This window comes from Podarcis tiliguerta (assembly GCF_965153285.1).
Source record: "Podarcis tiliguerta genome assembly, chromosome: W".
Classification (NCBI taxonomy): Eukaryota; Metazoa; Chordata; class Lepidosauria; order Squamata; family Lacertidae; genus Podarcis; species Podarcis tiliguerta.
Window position 1 is genome coordinate 17,003,026 of NC_139552.1, and position 20,420 is coordinate 17,023,445.

The 20,420-nt window shown below is 45.3% G+C and overlaps 1 protein-coding gene across 2 annotated transcripts in view; it reads right to left on the minus strand.

The window, feature by feature from the left end:
- LOC310668825 (UDP-N-acetylglucosamine--peptide N-acetylglucosaminyltransferase 110 kDa subunit-like) overlaps window positions 1–15,985 on the minus strand; it is a 92,106-nt gene extending 76,121 nt beyond the window's left edge. The window contains exons 1-2 of one of the 2 annotated variants that reach the window (XM_083422142.1): window positions 15,862–15,985; window positions 507–657 (exon numbers count right to left, since the gene is read on the minus strand). In XM_083422142.1, coding sequence (XP_083278268.1) covers window positions 507–657; window positions 15,862–15,898 — 188 coding nt within the window. In that variant the 5' untranslated portion in view covers window positions 15,899–15,985. Of the gene's footprint in view, window positions 1–506; window positions 688–15,861 lie in introns of both variants that reach the window. The other variant, XM_083422141.1, reaches the window with a different exon arrangement.
- Window positions 15,986–20,420: the final 4,435 nt, after the last annotated feature.

Consider the following 20,420-nt stretch of genomic DNA (forward strand, 5'->3'; position numbering starts at 1 on the left):
TAGGAATTTTACATCAAGATTTAGAAAAAAAGGAAATTATTTATGTATGCAACAACAGCTGCAAGAATTATATTAGCACAAGCTTGGAAGACAGAAGAAATACCAACGAAAGAATAATGGCAAGGGAAACTTCTGGAATATGCAGAACTGGCAAAATTAACAGATAAATTACATGAAAAGGATAACAACGACCTTAAAAGAGAATGGGAACCATTTACGGAATATATGAAGAAGCAACACAATTGGACTCACTGGCAGGGTTTGAATAAACAAACACAATTGTATATAACAGAAAGTAAGATTATACGTATGGGGGAAATTTTGGGAAACAACACACAGGGTGAGTAATATGGAAATAAAACAAAATGGGAATATGAGGGAAGTCCAGGAGAAGAGGGGGGGAAATATGGAAAATTGTTAGAGAAATATTGTTAGAGGATGTATACATGGAAAAACTGATAAAAATATTTTAAAAAGAAAAAGAAAGAAAGGCCCCAGCCTCCTACCTGTCCAGCCTGCGACACTGGAAGTGAATGGATGAGAGCAGCAACAGGACGCCGGTGTTGTCGGGCTCCTGTCTCCACAGTTGCATGCAGTGCCTCTCAGCTGCTTCGAAGTCTCCCGCCTGGTACTCCCGGTGAGCCAACTCTGCCAGCCCTTGGAAGGAAAGCAGACGTTTTGTTGGTTCTGAAGGATCACCAACACATTCGGATGGGGGGGAAACAAAAAGTTAGAAGAGGGGAGCCAAAAGCCGACAGACAGCGGTGTGCAAATAAAAAGGCACAATGTCTGGCGTGATGCAAAACCCCAAGGGCAAACAGATCAGCTAAACGTCAAACTACAATTCCCAACATCCCTGACCACTGGTCCTGTTAGCAAGGGATGATGGGAGTTGTAGTCCCCAAACAGCTGGAGGGCCAAGTGGGGCCATGCCTGATCTAGAGCAGTGGTGGCCCAACGTGGCCCTCCATCTGTTTTTGAGACTACAATTCCCATCATCCCTGACCACTGGTCCTGTTAGCTAGGGATCATGGGAGTTGTAGGCCAAAACATCTGGAGGGCCGCAGGTTGGGGATGCCTGCCTTAAACCAAGGTTGCAGTCGCCAAAACGGAATATCTAGTTGTCATTTGGGGGCAAAAAGGCTCCAAAGTCTTATTTTTCAAATAATGGAACAACTGTGATTGATTCTGAGCTCAACATCTGGCTAGTTCATTTTGTACAAAGATTACCATAATAAAAGACAAAAGTGGAAAAGACCTAACAGAAGCAGAAGACATCAAGAAGAGGTGGCAAGAATACACAGAGGAACTATACCAGAAAGAAATGGATGTCTCGTATACCCCAGGTAGTGTGGTTGCTGGCCTTGAGCCAGACATCCTGGAGAGTGAAGTCAAATGGGCCTTAGAAAGCACTGCTAATAACAAGGCCAGTGGAAGTGATGATATTCCAGCTGAACTATTTAAAATTTTAAACGATGATGCTGTTAAGGTGCTACACTCAATATGCCAGCAAATTTGGAAAACTCAGCAGTGGCCAGAGGATTGGAGAAGATCAGTCTACATCCCAATCCCAAAGAAGGGCAATGCCAAAGAATGTTCCAACTACCGCACAATTGCACTCATTTCACACGCTAGCAAGGTTATGCTTAAAATTCTACAAGGCAGGCTTAAGCAGTATGTGGACCGAGAACTCCCAGAAGTGCAAGCTGGATTTAGAAGAGGCAGAGGAACCAGAGACCAAATTGCAAACATGCGCTGGATTATGGAGAAAGCTAGAGAATTCCAGAAAGACATCTACTTCTGCTTCATTGACTATGCAAAAGCCTTTGACTGCGTCAACCACAGCAAACTATGGCAAGTTCTTAAAGAAATGGGAGTGCCTGATCACCTCATCTGTCTCCTGAGAAATCTCCATGGGACAAGAAGCTACAGTTAGAACTGGATATGGAACAACTGATCGGTTCAAAATTGGGAAAGAAGTATGGCAAGGCTGTATATTGTCTCCCTGCTTATTTAACTTATATGCAGAATTCATCATGCGAAAGGCTGGGCTGGATGAATCCCAAGCCGGAATTAAGATCGCCGGAAGAAATATCAACAACCTCAGATATGCAGATGACACAACCTTGATGGCAGAAAGTGAGGAGGAATTAAAGAACCTTTTAATGAGGGTGAAAGAGGAGAGCGCAAAATATGGTCTGAAGCTCAACATCAAAAAAACGAAGATCATGGCCACTGGGCCCATCACCTCCTGGCAAATAGAAGGGGAAGAAATGGAGGCAGTGAGAGATTTTACTTTCTTGGGCTCCCTGATCACTGCAGATGGCGACAGCAGTCACAAAATTAAAAGACGCCTGCTCCTTGGGAGAAAGGCGATGGCAAACCTAGACAGCATCCTAAAAAGCAGAGACATCACCTTGCCAACAAAGGTCCGTATAGTTAAAGCCATGGTTTTCCCAGTAGTGATGTATGGAAGTGAGAGCTGGACCATAAAGTAGGCTGATCGCCGAAGAATTGATGCTTTTGAACTATGCTGCTGGAGGAGACTCTTGAGAGTCCCATGGACTGAAAGAAGAACACACCTATCCATTCTTAAGGAAATCAGCCCTGAGTGCTCACTGGAAGGACAGATCGTGAAGCTGAGGCTCCAACAATACTTTGGCCACCTCATGAGAAGAGAAGACTCCCTGGAAAAGACCCTGATGTTGGGAAAGATGGAGGGCACAAGAAGGGGACGACAGAGGACGAGATGGTTGGACAGTGTTCTCGAAGCTACAAACATGAGTCTGACCAAACTGCAGGAGGCAGTGGAAGACAGAAGTGCCTGGCGTGCTCTGGTCCATGGGGTCACGAAGAGTCAGACACGACTAAACGACTAAACAACAACAGTTCAGATGACAACCTTGAGCGAGGTTAAGATCTTTGAGAACTGAAAGAAGAAAAGCCATCTATACTGGCCCATTCTGGCCTCTTTTTCTTAAGGACGACTGCTCCTGCTCAGGGTGGATAAAAATCAATGGTTTTTTTAATTAACTTTTTAAATTAAAAAATCAGACTTTTTTATTCAAATCAGATTTTTTTAATTTAAATCAGATTTTTTAAATTTAAATTGGATTTTTAAAATAAAATGCTTTTGGAGGAAAATTTATTCTAAAGAGAGTTTTCTATTTAAGTTATAGTCCAAAGGCTATTCATCAGGAAATAAGGATTTGTTTTAAGTTTTTCATGTGTGCTAAAACTCAGTCTTAAGGGTTTTTTTATTAAAAAATTGTTCAACCACATCAGTTAACAAACATGGATACATATGCTCATGTTATTGTTTCAGTTAAATTAATTGTTTAAATTGTGATGAAGGAAATGGTTCTTTTTCTCCTTCCAATCAAGTACAGCAGAAAAGTTGTCCAAATAGAAACTGTTAACTTATTAAACCTCACCATCATTTCATAATTATCGGTCTATGTATTTCTAATAGTAGAACCAAATCAGTCATTTTTGATATAACTGTAAAAACGACTCTGAAAATTGATGATTCCAAAAAGGAAGCCTTCCTTTTTGTCAATAATAAGAGGATGCCAGCAAGGTTGAACCTTTCTGTTAAAAAAGGATTTTATCATTCCAAAAAGAAAACCTTCCTCCACTTGTCAATATTAAGAGCAGGGGTAGGCAACCCAAGGCCCAGGGTCTGGATCTGGCCCCATTGCCTTCTAAATCCGGCCCACAGACGGTCTGGGAAGCAGCGTGTTTTGACATGAGTAGAATGTGTGCTTTTATTTAAAATGCATCTCTGGGTTATTTGTGGGGCATAGGAATTTGTTCATTTTTTTCCCCTTCAAAATATAGTCCAGCCCAACACAAGGTCTGAGGGACGGTGGACCAGCACCCTGCTGAAAAAGTCTGCTGACCCCTGTAACTGGGTGTTGCCCAAGGCTGAGCCAACATCCTGCCCACCCGTGGCAGAAAAACCAGGCGAGACTTGAACCCCATAATGTGTGCTGCAGAAAGAGAGAGACGGGCAGCTTGCATGGAACAGAGAGGGAGAGGGGGAGGGAGGGAGAGCTGATAGTAGTAGTAGTAGTAGTAATAATAATAATAATTTATTATTTCTACCCTGCCCATCTGCCTGGGTTTCCCGAGCGACACTGGGTGGCTCCCAACATCAACATCATCATCATCACTTAATTTAGGGAAGCTTTTGGTATCTGAAGGACTATTGTATTTTAATATTTTGTTGGAAGCTGCCCAGAGTGGCTGGGGAAACCTAGCCAGATGGGCGGGGTATAAATAATTATTATTATTGTCATTATTATACCCCACCCATCTGGCTGGGTTTCCCAAAAGAAGACGCAGAGCAAACCATGTGACCAAAGAACTGCGGATTGGGATGAAGGGGAAATTGCTGTCAGAGAAAAGGGCAAAGGCCCAGTTAAATTCAGGTTCAAATGCTCTGCTGCGAAGCGACAGACCAGTAACCGTCGCTCAACCCAACCTCCCAGGGTTGGTGCAAGGGAGCAAGGAGCAGAGGGAGAACCGTGTAGGCTGACCCCTTTATAGGAAGGACAAGAAATAGGCAAACAATAAATAAAATAAAATAAAAATACAATGTTGATCATGAGCTAGCTGAATTGAGAGGCATAGGATTCAAGCCGTATGGAGCAAACTTCACACACGCCACTTACAAAAATGCTCATTTCTGTTCCAGAAAGGCCAACAGGTTGGTTACATTTAGGGCACAATGGTCACTCATGTCGTAAAAGATGAAACTCGCAACTTACGCACATTTAACCTGCGCACATTCAGTTTGCCATGCTTGGCTTATTATTATTATTATTATTATTATTATTATTTCTACCCCGCCCATCTGGCTGGGTCTCCCAAGGCACTCTGGGCGGCTTCCAACAAAAGATTAAAAATAATTAAAACATCAGTCATTCAAAACGTCCCTAAAAATAAAAAACTGAAAGGGCCATGTGTCTGGGTAAAAAGCCTTTGGCAATCCCACTCTCTGTCGAACCCAAGGTGGTTTCACAAGCCAACGTAACCCCCAAGTTAAGTTGAGAATCGCCTGTATATAATTTTTCATTTGGACATTTTGAACCGTTTTCCAACTGAGATCAAAGTTCTAGTGGTTGACATTCGGACATACACCAAATACTGACCACGGACTCGTCTCTTTCTTCCAGACAGTGTAAAGGTACACCAATCCCCACCCTTACCTGTTTAGAGAAGTTTTGAATGACTGATGTTTTAATGTCTTTTTAATCTTCTGTTGGAAGCTGCCCAGGGTGACTGGGGAAGCACAGCCAGATGGGCGGGGCAGAATTAATTTATTAGTAGTAGTAGTAGTAGTAGTAGTAGTAGTAGTATTGTTGTCATCATCATCATGAGATTCTGAAATGTGTCCTGAACAGCGTCTTGTTGCTGCATCATCATCATCATCATTATTATTATTATTATTATTATTATTATTATTCCTACATTCTCTGCTGCTCCTGGAAGGGGCACCTGCCCCTGAGAAGGGGCTTCATAGAACCCCTGACTGCAACTGCATTTCAAACAGGTCGGTTTCTTTTGTTCAAAAACAAAAGAAATCAACACACTGTAGTTAAATGAGAATATGCAAGGAGCAGATGGCTTCTTAAGGAGTTGGGACTCAATGTATGCTTCTCTGTAATTTTCCTTTCAAGCCGGCAGCTTATTACGAGGTCAGCAGACAAGATCAGCAGAGCAGGTTGACACCTAAAGCTGAATTTCTATTGTGTAGACCTATTTTTTATTTTCATGTGCTGCTAATGACCAGGCACAGCACTCAAGTAGGATCTGAGATTTAGACTACACCACATTCACATGTCACACTACCTACATAGGACCTTTGCAAGTAAACCACCCAGTGCCGGATTTATGTATAAGCTAAACAAGCTCTAGCTTAGGGCCCCACTCTCTTGGGGGGGCCTCAAAAAAATTGAAGAAAAAAATCTGGATGTAAATTTCCAAAAGAGAAGATAAAAAACAAATAAAATAAAACCGACATACAGCAAGTGTTTAGTGTTGTGTCGGCTCCTATTTGTGATGTGCAAGTGGCTTTAGATACCCATCACCATATTTTTCGCTCCATAAGACGCACCTAGTTTTTAGAGGAGGAAAACAAGAAAAAATTCTGAACGAAATTCTGAATGAAACAGTGGATGTATGATTTTTGTGGTTCATGCTGTGGCCACAGACATGTGATCTCATGGTGAATTTGGGCTGACCCAATGCAAAAATCCTGAGGATCCATGTGGACCCGTGCTTTGCAACCATGTTTTTGCGCCATTGCGGCCCCACGCAACAGTGGGTGCGTGATTTTTTTTGGTGCAGGCTATAGCCATGGACATGCTATGTGATTTGATGGTGAATTTGGGGTGACCCAATGTAAAAATCCTGAGGATCCATGGGCTTTTACCTTCCCCCTCCCAGGCAGCCTCTGCTAGCATCCCTTATCTCTCTCCCGATCCCACCATCAGCTGCTTCCTTTCAACACTCCCTTCCCTCTTCTTTGCCTTAGTGTCTTTTCCTTAGCTGGAGAAGTTTTTTGCTCCTCCTTTTCTTCTAATTTCTCTCCTTATTGCTTTAGTCTTCCTGCTTCCCCCCTTTGCAAGTTTGCTGTCTTTACCTCCCCCCTCCCAGGCAGCCTACTCTTTCTCCAGCGTCCCTTATCTCTCAGCGGCTTTGTTTCAACACCCACTTTCCTCTTTCAAAAAAAAAAAGCATGATCTGCTTTTTGCCCTTGGGCAATTCGGCTCCAGGGACCACGCATTCGCTCCATAAGACGCACAGACATTTCCCCTTACTTTTTTGGAAGGAAAAAAGTGAGTCTTATGGAGCGAAAAATACGGTAGGTCCATAAGTTACCATATAGCATATATTCAACACAAAAAACAGCAACAATTGGTTGTGGACAAAGGACAGCTGGACATATCAAGCGCCGCATTACCTTCAGTAGTTTAGGGCCTCATCAAACTTAAATCCGCCCCTCAATCAATCAATCATCTATCTCTCTATCTTATGCCTGGTCTAGTGACAACAACTGGTGATGATTATTAATTTATTATTTATACCCCGCCCATCTTTTTAAAAATATTTTTTATTCATTTTACATATAGTCGCATTGCATGACAACATGTCTTCATACGAAATCTCTTTGGCTCTGCTGAGCCTCCCTCCTGCCCCATGGTTTTTTACAAACTTCAATTTTGCTTCCATGCATTTCACGTCCTTTCCTGTTCTTGTGATGTCATTCCGGAAATTAATTACATTATTCATCCTGAATTTGGTTGCCTTTCTTCTGGCAAATCTTCAGATCACCCTGCTACTGATAGACCCGGGGGCCGGATCCGGCCCAATTGCCTTCTCAATCCGGCATGCGGATGGTCCAGGAATTGTGTTTTGACATGAATGTGTCCTTTTACTTAAAATGCACCTCTGGTTGATTTGTGGGGCCTGCCTGGTGTTTTGACACAAGTAGAATGTGCTTTTATTTCAAATGCATCTCTGGGTTCATAGGAATGTGCTCATTATTATTTTTCCCCAAAATAATCCAGCCCGAGGGACAGTGGACTGGCCCCCTGCTGAAAAAGTTTGCTGACCCCTGTACAGTACTAGATTGTGCGAGTGTCTTTCCTCAACAAACCAAGTCTGCAGCCAAAGACGCACAGGTAACTCAGGATATTCAGACCAGAGGCATATTTGGGGGGGGGGGGGGAGGAGTGAACCAGCAACTCAAGATGAGCAGATCTAAGAAGTGTAAATCCACTTACTTATTTGCCCCAGTGGGCAGTTTGGTCAAGCTGGGTTTCAAGGCTGCCGAAAGGCACAGAGGTTGCCCGCCCATCCCAGCAAACAGCTGCTGCCCTGCCTAGTGACTGTATTTTTCCATGTATAAGACTGTATTTCCCCCCAATTTCTTTAATTCTTGATTTCCTCGACATCTGATGGGAGGGCGTTCCACAGGGCGGGCACCACCACCGAGAAGGTGGTTCCGAAAAACAGTTCCGAACCACGGATCCTCATGGATCCTCACGCTTTTTGCATTGGGCCAACACAAACTCACTGTCAAATCACATATCATGACCAGGGGCACAACATCCACCACAAAAAACTCGGATCCACCGCTTCCTGGCCATACCGTGGCCCAAAAACGTGGTTTTGAAGTATGGATCCTCATGGATCCTCATGATTTTTGCACTAGATCAGCCCAAAGTCACCATCAGATGAAACATCATGACCAGGGACACAGCATGCAATACAAAAATCACGGATCCACGGCTTCCTGGCCATACTGTGGCCCAAAAACGTGGTTTTGAAGCATGGATCTTCATGATTTTTGCACTAGATCAGCCCAAAGTCACCATCAGATGAAACATCATGACCAGGGACACAGCATGCAACACAAAAATCACGGATCCACGGCTTCCTGGCCATACCGTGGCCCAAAAACGTGGCTGCGAACCACAAATCCTCATGGATCTTCACGCTTTTTGCATTGGGCCACCCCAAAATCACTGTCAAATCACACATCATGTCCAGGGGAACAGCCTGCACCACAAAAATCACGGATCCACGACTTCCTGGCCACACCATGGCTCGAAAACGTTTTTTCGAAGCACGGATCCTCATGGATCCTCACGCTTTTTACATTGAGCTACCATAAACTCACTGTCAAATCACACATCATGTCCAGGGGCACAGCCTGCACCACAGAAAACCCAGATCCACGGTTATCTGGCAACGGCATGGCCCAAAAACGTGGTTTTGAAGGTCGGATCCTCATGGATCCTTACGCTTTTCGCATTGGGCCAGCCCAAACTCACTGTCAAATCAAACATCATGTCCAGGGATACAACTTGCACCACAAAAAACTAGGATCCACAGCTTCCTGGTCATAACACGGCCCAAAAGCGTGGTTTTGAAGCACGGATCCTCATGGATCCTCAAGCTTTTTGCATTGGGCCAACCCAAACTCACTGTCAAATCACACATCATGTCCAGGGGCATAGCCTGCACCACAAAAAACTCAGATCCATGGCTTCCTGGCAACTCCATAGCTCAAAAATGTGGTTTTGAAGCACAGATCCCCATGGATCCTCACACTTTTTGCATTGGGCCAACCCAAAGTCACTGTCAAATCCCACATCATGGCCAGGGGCACAGCCTGCACCACAAAAATCACGGATCCATGGCTTCCTGGTGACACCGTAGCCCAAAAACGTGGTTATAAAGCACGGATCCTCATGGATCCTCACACTTTTTGCACTGGGCCACCCCTAAATCACTGTCAAATCCCACTTCATGCCATGGGGCACAGCTTGCACCACATAAAACTCGGATCCACAGGTTCCTGGCCATATCGTGGCCCAAAAACGTGGTTTTGAAGCATGGATCCTCATGCTTTTTGCATTCGGCCACCCCAAACTCACCATCAAATCACACATCATGTCCAGCGGCACAGCCTGCAACACAAAAACTAGGACCCACAGCTTCCTGGCCACTCCATGGCCAAAAAACGTGCTTTTGAAGCACGGACCCTCATGGATCATCACACTTTTCGCATTGGGCCAACCCAAACGCACCATTAAATCAAACATCATGTCCAGGGGCACAGCCTGCACCACGAAAATCACGGATCCACAGCATCCTGGTCATACCGTGGCCCAAAAATGTGGTTTTGAAGCATGGATCCTCATGCTTTTTGCATTGGGCCAACCAAACTCACCGTCAAATCACACATCATGGCCATGAGCACAGCCTGCACCACCAAAAACTCAGATCCACGGCTTCCTGGCCACTCCATGGCCCCAAAACGTGGTTTTGAAGCACGGATCCTCATGGATCATCACACTTTTTGCATTGGGGAACCCCAAATTCACCCTTTATTCAAATATCTTGTACATAACCACAGATCTGACCACAAACATCATGGATCTACTGCTTCATGGCCCTGGCCAGATGCTACCCTGGATATATTGGCCAATTTTTAGGTGGGTGTGCTGGGATGGAGGAAACGGAGCCGGCTGAATCTCTATCCATTAAAGATGGGCGCTCAATGGCTGGGCCAGAATGATTTCAGTTTGGTTTGCCAGCTCCCAGCTCTTCATGGGGCGCAATAGTCACCTGTACCTGCCATCAGGAGTCCCTTTGTGATCCTGGATGCTTCTGTCTCTATGGAGGCATTGGTCACAAATGTAGCCAAACTGGAATTTTTGAATCTATGTCAGGTTAGGCAATCGGTGCTGTACCTGTCCCTTTCCAACCTAGCCATGGTGATCCATGCAGTAGTCACCTGCAGACTAGACTACTTTAACTTGCTGTACACCTGAGCCAGGGAGTGCAGGGTATAAATGTGAGAGAGAGTGAGAGAGAGAGAGATGCAGGGCTACCCTTGAGACTGCTCCAGAAACTCCATATGGTCTAAAATGCAGGTGTATGAGTTCTTACTTGGACTTTGTGGAGAGCCCACATTCAGTTGGTTGTTCATCAGCTGGATTGGCTACAGGTGGAGTATTGAATCAGGTTCAATGTTTTGGTGCTAATCTTTAAAGCCCTAAACAGGCTGTGACCTTTCTTATCTGTGGGAATTATCTTCCAATACACCCCCCATGAGTGTGACGCTCATCTAACAGCAACCTACTGGTGGTCCCTGGCCCAAAACATATCCAGCTGTCCTCAACCAGAGCCAGAGCCTTTTTTGTGGAACGCTTTGTCTAATGAGACTAGGGCTCAGTGCAATCTATCTCAGTTCTCTCAGATGTCATGGTGAGTGGGCTTGCACATTCCTATGACCCTTGTGAGCGAAGCCGTTGGGAATCTCGTACTCCCAGCAGGGTCACCCGAGGTGGTAAGGTCAAAGAAAATTAAATATGCTCAGAGTCCTGTAGTGATTTCATGCTCTTTATTGCAGCTTGTAAAACAGTGACTGAATTTCCCCCAAAACCTCAGGCTTTTATATACATTATTTACAAAATGAGTCCCGTCTGACCTGTCCTGGCTGATTCTGCTTCCCTCCTGGAGCCTGATTGGTCTTTTCCTGCAAGCCAATCAGTTCTTGCATTCTAGGATCCTACTTGCCTATTCTTCTAGGATCCAAGCTTAGTACGTAACAGGGAAGGAGCTAGACAAAGAATGATCCAAGAAGTCCTCAACGGCAGAACAGGCGGGTGATAACAAGCAGTGTGTTACAACGGCTCTGAAGGCGGATGAAGGCTGCAGCAAATAGGATCCACCAATTCGTCGTTAATACTCATGCCATCAGAACAGAGCCGTACTGCAAAGACTGTGCGTTGGTCAGCGTGCACTGACCTACACACATAAAACAAATTCACGCACAGGCGTCTTCTAAAAACCCAACCCAACCCCCCCCCCCAAGGCGATCACTAAATGGCTACGGGGGCAGGAATGTGAAGCCCCTAGTCATGAACCGACACATGGGCGGTCAGTCGTTCTGACTCAAGGAATGAGGCAGTTGAGCAGCTCAGCAGCTGTATCCATGACTGAGCAGCCCTTTTTAGGATCCACTATGCTCACCCCGAAAAGGGGAAGGCGCTGGAAACGGTGCCCTAAACATAGTATGCCTCCCTTTTTCCCTGACTAGATTACCGCGCCCAGGTGGAATCTATTTTCCCATAGTTTGAATCCATTATTCTGCATCCTTGTCTCTAGAACAGCAGAAAACAAGTTTGCTCCCTCTTCAACATGATATCCCTTCAAATATTTAAACATGGCTATCATGTCACCCCTTAATCTTCTCTTCTCTAGATTAAACAAATCCAGCTCCCTAAGTCTCTCCTCATAGGGCTTGGATTCCAGACCTTTTACATTTTGGTCACCCTCCTCTGGACATGCTCCAGCTTGACAATATCCTTCTTCAACTGTGGTGCCCAGAACTGGACACAATATTTCAGGTGTGGTCTGACCAACCAGAATAGTGTGGTAGCATTCCTTCGCTTGATCTAGACACTATACTCCTATTGATGCAGCCCAGAATCGCATTGGCGTTCTTAGCTATCACATCACATTGTTGACTCATATTCAGCTTGTGGTCGACTAAGACTCTCAGATCCCTTTCACAGGTACTGTTGTCAAGCCAAGTGTCCCCCACCTGTGCATTTCATTTTTTCTATCCAGGTGTAGTACCTTACATTTCTCCCTATTGAACTCCCTATTGTTGGTTTTGGCCCAGCTCTCTAGGCTATTCAGGTCATTTTGAATTCTGACCCTGTCCTCTGGTGTATTAGCAACTCCTCCCAGTTTGCAGTCATTTGCAAATTTGATTAGCACGCCCTTTATTCCATCATCCAAATCATTTTTAAAAATATTGAATAGCACCAGGCCCAGGACAGAACCTTATGGAACCCCAATAGTCATTTTTTTCCAGGATGAAGGTGAGCCACTGATGAGCACTCTTTGGGTTCAGCCCATCAACAAATTACAAATCCACCTAACAGTAGCTTTGTCTAGCCCACATTTTACTAGTTTTTTTGCAATAATATCATGGGGGACCTTTTCAAAGGCCTTGCTGAAGTCAAGGTAAGCTGGTACAAGGGAAAGCAGGATTGTAATTACCGTAAAAATTACTGATCACTTTGGATCAGCGGTCTCAACCTAACCCGCTATGTGGGGAGAGCCACGTGTTCCTTTGGAAGGCAAGTGGAATACAGTGTGATATACTGACAGCTGTTTTAAAAGATGTAACTGTAACTTAAAATCCAGTATCAGAAAAAAATAAAAATAGATGGTCCCTGTGTGGATAGTCATGTTTGCATGATGGGGCCACCTCCAGTGACCATGTGGCCTGATATAAGAGGGTTCTAAAATCAGTCCTGAAAGTAGACTGATTGAGAATGACAGACGCATAGCTTTTGCTCTGCCATTAACAAGGTGAGCTGAAGCAAATTCTTGCCTCCCTTTGGGCTTAGCAATATTTCCTACAGCATTCTTGTTGAAGGGCATTGGAGAGTTAGGTGAAGGTCACTTTTCTGTTTTTCTACCCAAGCCCCCAGACAAGAATGCTACAGCATCAGCCCCAAACGCTCAGTCTCATAACAAAAAATACTCAACGGAGTTAGGGCTGAGGGTAGGGGAAGTACAATCATGATCTTTCCAGTCCTCTAGAAGCTGACCATTTTGGTCATGGAGCCAAATATCTGTTCCCAAGTTTAAAGATCTAAACAAGTAAAGAACAAGCTTGCCCTTTACATGCAAAAGCCCTGAAATTCAGCCCATTGGGCAACTGATCATGGGGTTGGGAGGAGGGAGGTAAGGAATAGCACCTTCTCTGCCCTCCACCTCCAACAGCTACACCTGAAAGTTTTGTGATGGGGTTCGATTTGAGAAGCTGAATGTTTATAAAGGCACTTAGCCAATTTCTGCCACAGAAATTCTGAACAGAAACACTCTGCAGGTTCAGCCCCCAAAAGAAACTGCTCTATGGTCTCTGTGTTGGGAAATGGGAACAGATCTTGCTCATCACCAACCTTCCCTCCACAAATCAGTATCACTATGAGGCTGAACTGAACAGCTTGCTTCAGACTTTTAAGAGATACGTTTCTGTGGTGTAGTGGTTAACAGTGGTGGACTCTAATCTGGTGAGCTGGGTTCGCTTCCCCGCTCCTCCACATGCAGGCTGCTGGGTGACCTTGGGCCAGCCACACTTCTCTCTGGACTCTCTCAGCCCCACCTACCTCACAAGGTGTCTGTTGTGGGGGTGGAAGGGAAAGGAGATTTTTGGCCACTTTGAGACTCCTTCAAGTAGAGAAAAGCAGGATATAAAAAAAACTAACTCCATAAATAAGAATTCTATGGAAAAGGACCATCCCTGCCATGATGATGAAAACTATATGTTTGGATTTTGCTGTATTATACCAACCTGTGGAATATGACAGTTCGCAGTTTCAAAATCTATTTGGCCACAGTGGATTGACAGTCTGGACACACAAAAACCTCTGGAAGATCTTTTGAATCAATGCCTATGCGAAAGCAGTGGTACCAGTCCTTGCAGTCTCCTTCACAGTAAACCATAGTTAGGTCACCACTGGGCCTCCTGCACCCTTCCTTCAAGAAACATAGTGACCAGCAGCCTTCAAACAAGGAAGGTAAAATATCTGAGCAATAGGTTAGTGTATCCTTCCATCCCTCTGGGCATGATTGAGACACAGTAATGTAACTCTCGTTCAAGATTTGTCTCTTCTTGGGAGGAACAGTGCAAAAAGTGTGAGGATCCATGAGGATCCGTGCTTCAAAACCACGTTTTTGGGCTACGGTGTCGCCAGGAAGACATGGATCCGTGATTTTTGTGGTGCAGGCTGTGCCCCTGGCCATGATGTGGGATTTGACGGTGAGTTTACACTGATCTAGTGCAAAAAGCGTGAGGATCCATGAGGATCTGTGCTTCAAAACCACGTTTTTGGTCCATGGTGTTGCCAGGAAGCCGTGGATCCAAGTTTTTTGTTGTGCAAGCTGTGCCCCTGGACATTGATGTGTGATTTGACAGTGAGTTTGGGTTGGCCCAATGCAAAAAGCGTGAGGATCCATGAGGATCCGCGGTTCAGAACCACGTTTTGGGGCCATGGAGTGGCCAGGAAACCATGGATCCGTGATTTTTGTGGTGGATGCTGTGCCCATGGCCAAGATGTTTGATCTGATGGTGACTTTGGGCTGATCCAGTGCAAAAATCATGAGGATCCATGCTTCGGAACCACGTTTTTGGGCCACAGTATGGCCAGGCAGGTGTGGATCTGAGTTTTTTGTGGTGCAGGCTGTGAACCTGGCTATGATATGTGATTTGACAGTGAGTTTTGGTTGGCCCAATGCAAAAAGCGTGAGGATCCATTAAGATTCATGCTTCAAAACGACGTTTTTGGGCCACGGTATGGCCAGGAAGCCGTGGATCCGTGATTTTTGTGGTGCAGGCTATGCCCCTGGACATGATATGTAATTTGACGGTGAGTTTGGGCTGATCTAATGCAAAAATCATGAGGATTCATGAGGATCCGTGTTTTTTAACCATGTTTTTGCGCCACTGCGACATCACGAAACAGTGGATGCGTGATTTTTTTGGTTCTGCCTACAGAGTAAGATGTGGTCTACAGCATCATGGAGTTTTTATTTTGTTTCAATATAAAAATCATATGAATTCATGAGGATCCGTGCCTCAGATCCATGTTTTTGTGGTACTGCAGCGTGGCAAAGTGTTGGATCCACGTTTTTTATAGTCCAGTTTGTAGGCGTGCCTTCTAGGTGTGATCTGACACTGCATTTGTTGGAGTTATTTTTTAAAAAGTAGAGGATCCATGAGGATCCGGGTAGATCCGCCTTTTACCCAGACCCGTAAAAAACCATTGGGCGGGAGGGAGGCTCAGCAGAGCCAAAGAGATTTCGTATAAAGACATGTTGTCATGCAATGCGACTATATGTAAAATGAATAAAAAATATTTTTTAAAAGATGGGCGGGGTATAAATAATAAATTAATAATCATCACCAGTTGTTGTCACTAGACCAGGCATAGGCCACCTCGGCCCTCCAGATGTTTTTTTTCAGACTACAATTCCCATCATCCCAGACCACTGGTGTTGTTAGCTAGGAATGATGGGAGTTGTAGTCTCAAAACCTCTGAGGTATCCAAGGCGGAGACCCCCACCGCGGACCGGCCCTCTCACCGTCGGGAGCCAGGCCTGCGGACCCCCCCCCGCGGACCCCCCCCCCCCGCCTCCTCCTCCTCAGTCCGACACCGAAGGAGAGGCTCCCTCGCCTCCCAGCGCCCGGGGACTCGCGCGCTCCTCGCGGTTCCCTCCTGAGGGGCGAAGCGCTTCCTTCGCCGCCGCCGCCAGTACCTGTGCTGTCGGAGACGTTGCCCACGGAGGTCGCCATGGCTCCGGCGACAAGGCTCGGCTCCACGTCCGCCGGGGGCAGCGACTATTCACAAAATGGCGGTCGGAGACGCGCGCGGAGGCGGACGCTAGCCGCGGCCGGATCTTCTTTTGACAAAGTAGTCCCTCCCTTTCCGCGCCTCAGGGCGGAGCGACGCGCTTCCCTGCAGCCGGAGGAGAATTTGGAAAGAAGAAGGGAGGCGGGACGCCGAAATAGCCTGGGCTGGAGGAGCCGAAACGGCCGCCGAGAGAAGAGAACGTTCGCGTGTATCCCTCCGCCGCGCGAAAGCCGATACACTGCGGTAATTTGATGAGGCGCGCTTGCGCCATGCAGGACAGTCGCCTCGCCTAAGCCAGTGTTTCCCAACCTTCCGTATCCAGCTGTTTTTGGACTACAGTTCCGGGCGGGGCGGGGCGGGGGGGGGGGGGAGAGAGCGGGAAAGATGGCCAAGGGCTGAGGCGTTTCCAACCTTTGGCCCTCCAGATCTTTTTGACCTAAAACTCCCATGATCCCTAGCTAACAGGACCAGTGGTCAGGGATGGTTTTACAGTATTTGGGTCTGGGTAAAAGGCGGGTCTACATGGATCCTACACTTTTTAAAAAATAACTCCAACAAATTCAGTGTCAAAGCACACCTAGAAGGCACGGCTACAAACTGGGCTATAAAAAACGTGGATCCAACACTTTGCCGCGCTGCAGCACCACAAAAACATGGATCCGAGGCACGGATCCTCAAGAGTTCATACGATTTTTTCATTCAAATTAAATAAAACCACCATGATACTGTAGACTATGTCTTACTCTGTAGACAGCATAAAAAAAATGCATCCACTGTTTCGTGGGGCCACAGGGGCGCAAAAACATGGTTAAAAAACACGGATCCTTATGATTTTTGAACTAGATCAGCCCAAAGTCACCATCAGATAAAACATCATGGCCATGGACTCAGCATTCACCACAAAAATCACGGATCCACAGTGTAGCAGGAACGCCCCCCCCAATCATTCAGTTTGTACAGACTTCACTCACACTCACACACTACATACGCTACACTTCTGTTATAAATTCATAGAAAATCAACCATACATCAGATTTGCACTGTTCCACTTTTATTTTACTCCATGAAGGAAGGACTACAAAATGGGGAAGGTTTGATACAGGCCACCATAATTCCTTGAGCATAGCAGCACATCCACAGGAGCCCTGCCCAGTTGCTATGCCAACCCTGATGGTCTCAGACAGAAGACCATCAACCCTGCATACAGGAGTGGATTCAACACGGACTATAACAAAAGAACAGTGATTGGATTTCCCCTCAGGGGGCAGGAAACACCTTTTGTCTTCAGAAAATGACTCATGGGAGGGGGGAAAGAGGGGAACCAGCCAGGTGACAGGACACTCAGGTTACCACCACAACTCCTCCCTCAACCCCTCCTTTCTGAAATGTATGCACGACGTTTCTGGGGGTGGGCTTGACCTAGAGGAGGGGAATTTCAAAAGTTTTTATAAGGTCTTGCACACCATTTTTCTGGGTCTTTCCTCTCTCCTGCGAGTGAGGGGAACACCCTGCTGCAACAGTACAATAAAGGCCAAGCCTACAGGCTGCTGATTTGCTCCAATTTACTCTGGTTGGTGTCTTTACTTTTTGTCCAAGGGAGCCCTCGGATTTTTCCGGTAACAACAGCTTCCTAGCCATACCATGGCCCAAAAACATGGTTATGGAGCAGGGATCCTCATGGATCCTCATGCTTTTTGCATTGGGCCACCACAAACCCACCGTCAAATAACACATCATGTCCAGGGGTACAGCCTGCACCACAGAAAATTTGGATCCACGGCTTCCTGGCAACTCCATGGCCCAAAAACATGGTTTTGAAGCACGGATCCCCATGCTTTTTGCATTGGGCCAACCCAAACTCATCTTCAAATAACACGTCATAGCCAGGGGCACAGCCTGCACCACCAAAACCTAGGATCCATGGCTTCCTGGCCACTCCATGGCCCAAAAACACGGATCCACGTGGAACATGGTTTTGAAGCACGGATCCTCATGGAACCTCACGCTTTTTGCATTGGTCCACCCCAAACTCACTGTCAAATCACACATCATGTCCAAGGGCACAGCCTCCACCACAAAAAACTCAGATTCAAGGATTCCTGGGCATACCGTGGCCCAAAAACATGGTTTTGAAGCACGGATCCTCATGGATCCTCATGCTTTTCACATTGGGCCACCCCAAATTCACCGTCAAATAACACATCATGCCCATGGGCACAGCTTCCGCCACAAAAAACTCGAATTCACGGCTTTCTTGCCATACCATGGCCCAAAAACATGGTTCCGAAGCACGGATCCTCATGGATCCTCATGATTGTTACACTAGATCAGCCCAAAGTCACCGTCAAATCACACATCATGGCCAGGGAAACAGCCTGCACCACAGAAAATTCAGATCCACGGCTTCCTGGCAACTCCATGGCCCAAAAACGTGGTTTTGAAGCACGGATCCCCATGCTTTTTGCATTGGACCAACCCAAACTCATCGTCAAATAACACGTCATAGCCAGGGGCACAGCCTGCACCACAGAAAATTTGGATCCATGGCTTCCTGGCCACTCCATGGCCCCAAAACCTGGTTTTGAAGCATGGGTCCTCATGGATCCTCATGCTTTTTGCATTGGGCCACCCCAAACTCACCGTCAAATCACACATCATGTCCAGGGGCACAGCCTGCACCCCAAATAACTCAGATCCATGGCTTCGTGGCCATACCGTGTCCAGCCCCAAGTCACCCTCAGATAAAACATCATGGCCATGGGCACAGCATGCACCACAAAAATCACGGATCCACGGCTTCCTGGCCATACCGTGGCCCAAAAACGTGGTTTTGGAGCACGGATCCTCATGGATCCTCATGCTTTTTGCATTGGGCCACCCCAAACCCACCGCCAAATCACATATCATAGCCAGGGGCACAGCCTGCAAGACAAAAAATACGGATCCATGGCTTCCTGGCGACACCGTGGCCCAAAAACGTGGTTTTGAAGCACGGATTCTCATGGATCCTCATGCTTTTCGCATTGGGCCACCCCAAACTCACCGTCAAATCACACATCATGCCCATGTGCACAGTCTGCACCACAAAAATCACGGATACATGGCTTTGTGGCCACTCCATGGCCCAAAAACGTGGTTCTGAATCACGGAACCTCATGGATCCTCACACTTTTTGCATTGGGCGACCCCAAACTCATCGTGAAATCACGCATCATGTCCAGGGGCACAGCCTGCGCCACAGAAAATTCACATCCACGGCTTCCTGGTAATACTGTGTTTCTTTTAAAAAAAAATAAATCTTTTAATTAATTTTCATTTAAATAACCAAAAGAAAACAAGTCAACAATATCAAAAAACATCCATACACAACATAAAAGTAAAATAAATGTTCATTACAATTCGTTGTCTCTTTCTTTAAAATTTATGTCAAACCTGCTGTGGTTTTTAAGTTTCTATAATTTCCTTCAATGTATACTATAAATTTATTCCAATCACTAATAAACTTTGTATCTTTTTGGTTTCTAATTTTTTGCGTCATTTTTGCTAATTCAACATATTCAAATAATTTTGTTTGCCAATCTCTAATAGTTGGGATGTTTGGGTTTTTACAATTTTGTGCTATTAATATTCTAGCCGCTACTGTTGCATATTGGAATAGTGTCTGATCTTCTTTTTTAATTTCATCCCCAATTATTCCTAGTAGGAAGGCGTCCGGTTTTTTAGGAAAGGTGTATTTAAATATTTTTTTTAATTCATTATAAACAAGTTCCCAAAACTTCTTCCTTTTTTTCGCAAGTCCACCACATATGGTAGAAATTGCCTTCTTTGATTTTACACTTCCAGCAAGCCTTATTTCCTGTTTTGTACATTTTTCCTAATTTTGCCGGTGTAATGTACCACCTATACATCATTTTTTCCAAATTATCTCTAAGCGTAACACAGGCTGTGAATTTCATTCCTCTGCTCCATAATTTCGCCCAATTATCGTATTCTATATTGTATCCCAAGTCCATTGACCATTTTATAATTACCTCCTTTATTTCTTCATCTTCAGTGTCCCATTCTAACAATATACTACACATTTTAGATAATAACTTAGTTTTACTTTCTATTATTTCTATCTGAAATTTAGATTTTTTCTCATTTATCCCTATTTTTTTATCTTCCTTCCATACTGCATTTATTTGATGAAATTGCAACCAGCCTGTTAATTTATCTTTCAACTCTTCATATGTTCTCAATTTCCAACCACTTTCTGTTCTTATCAGTAGGTCTTCATAGGTCAGTCTTTCTCCTTCCATGTTTGCTTTTTTGGTTGTTAGGATGTCAATTGGTGATAACCACCAGGGTGTTTTCCATTCCAAAAGTTTTTTATTTTTCTCCCAAACTTCATATAATGGCCCTCTGATAATATGGTTAGAAAAACCTTTATGCACCTTTTCTTTATTTAGCCACAAATAAGCG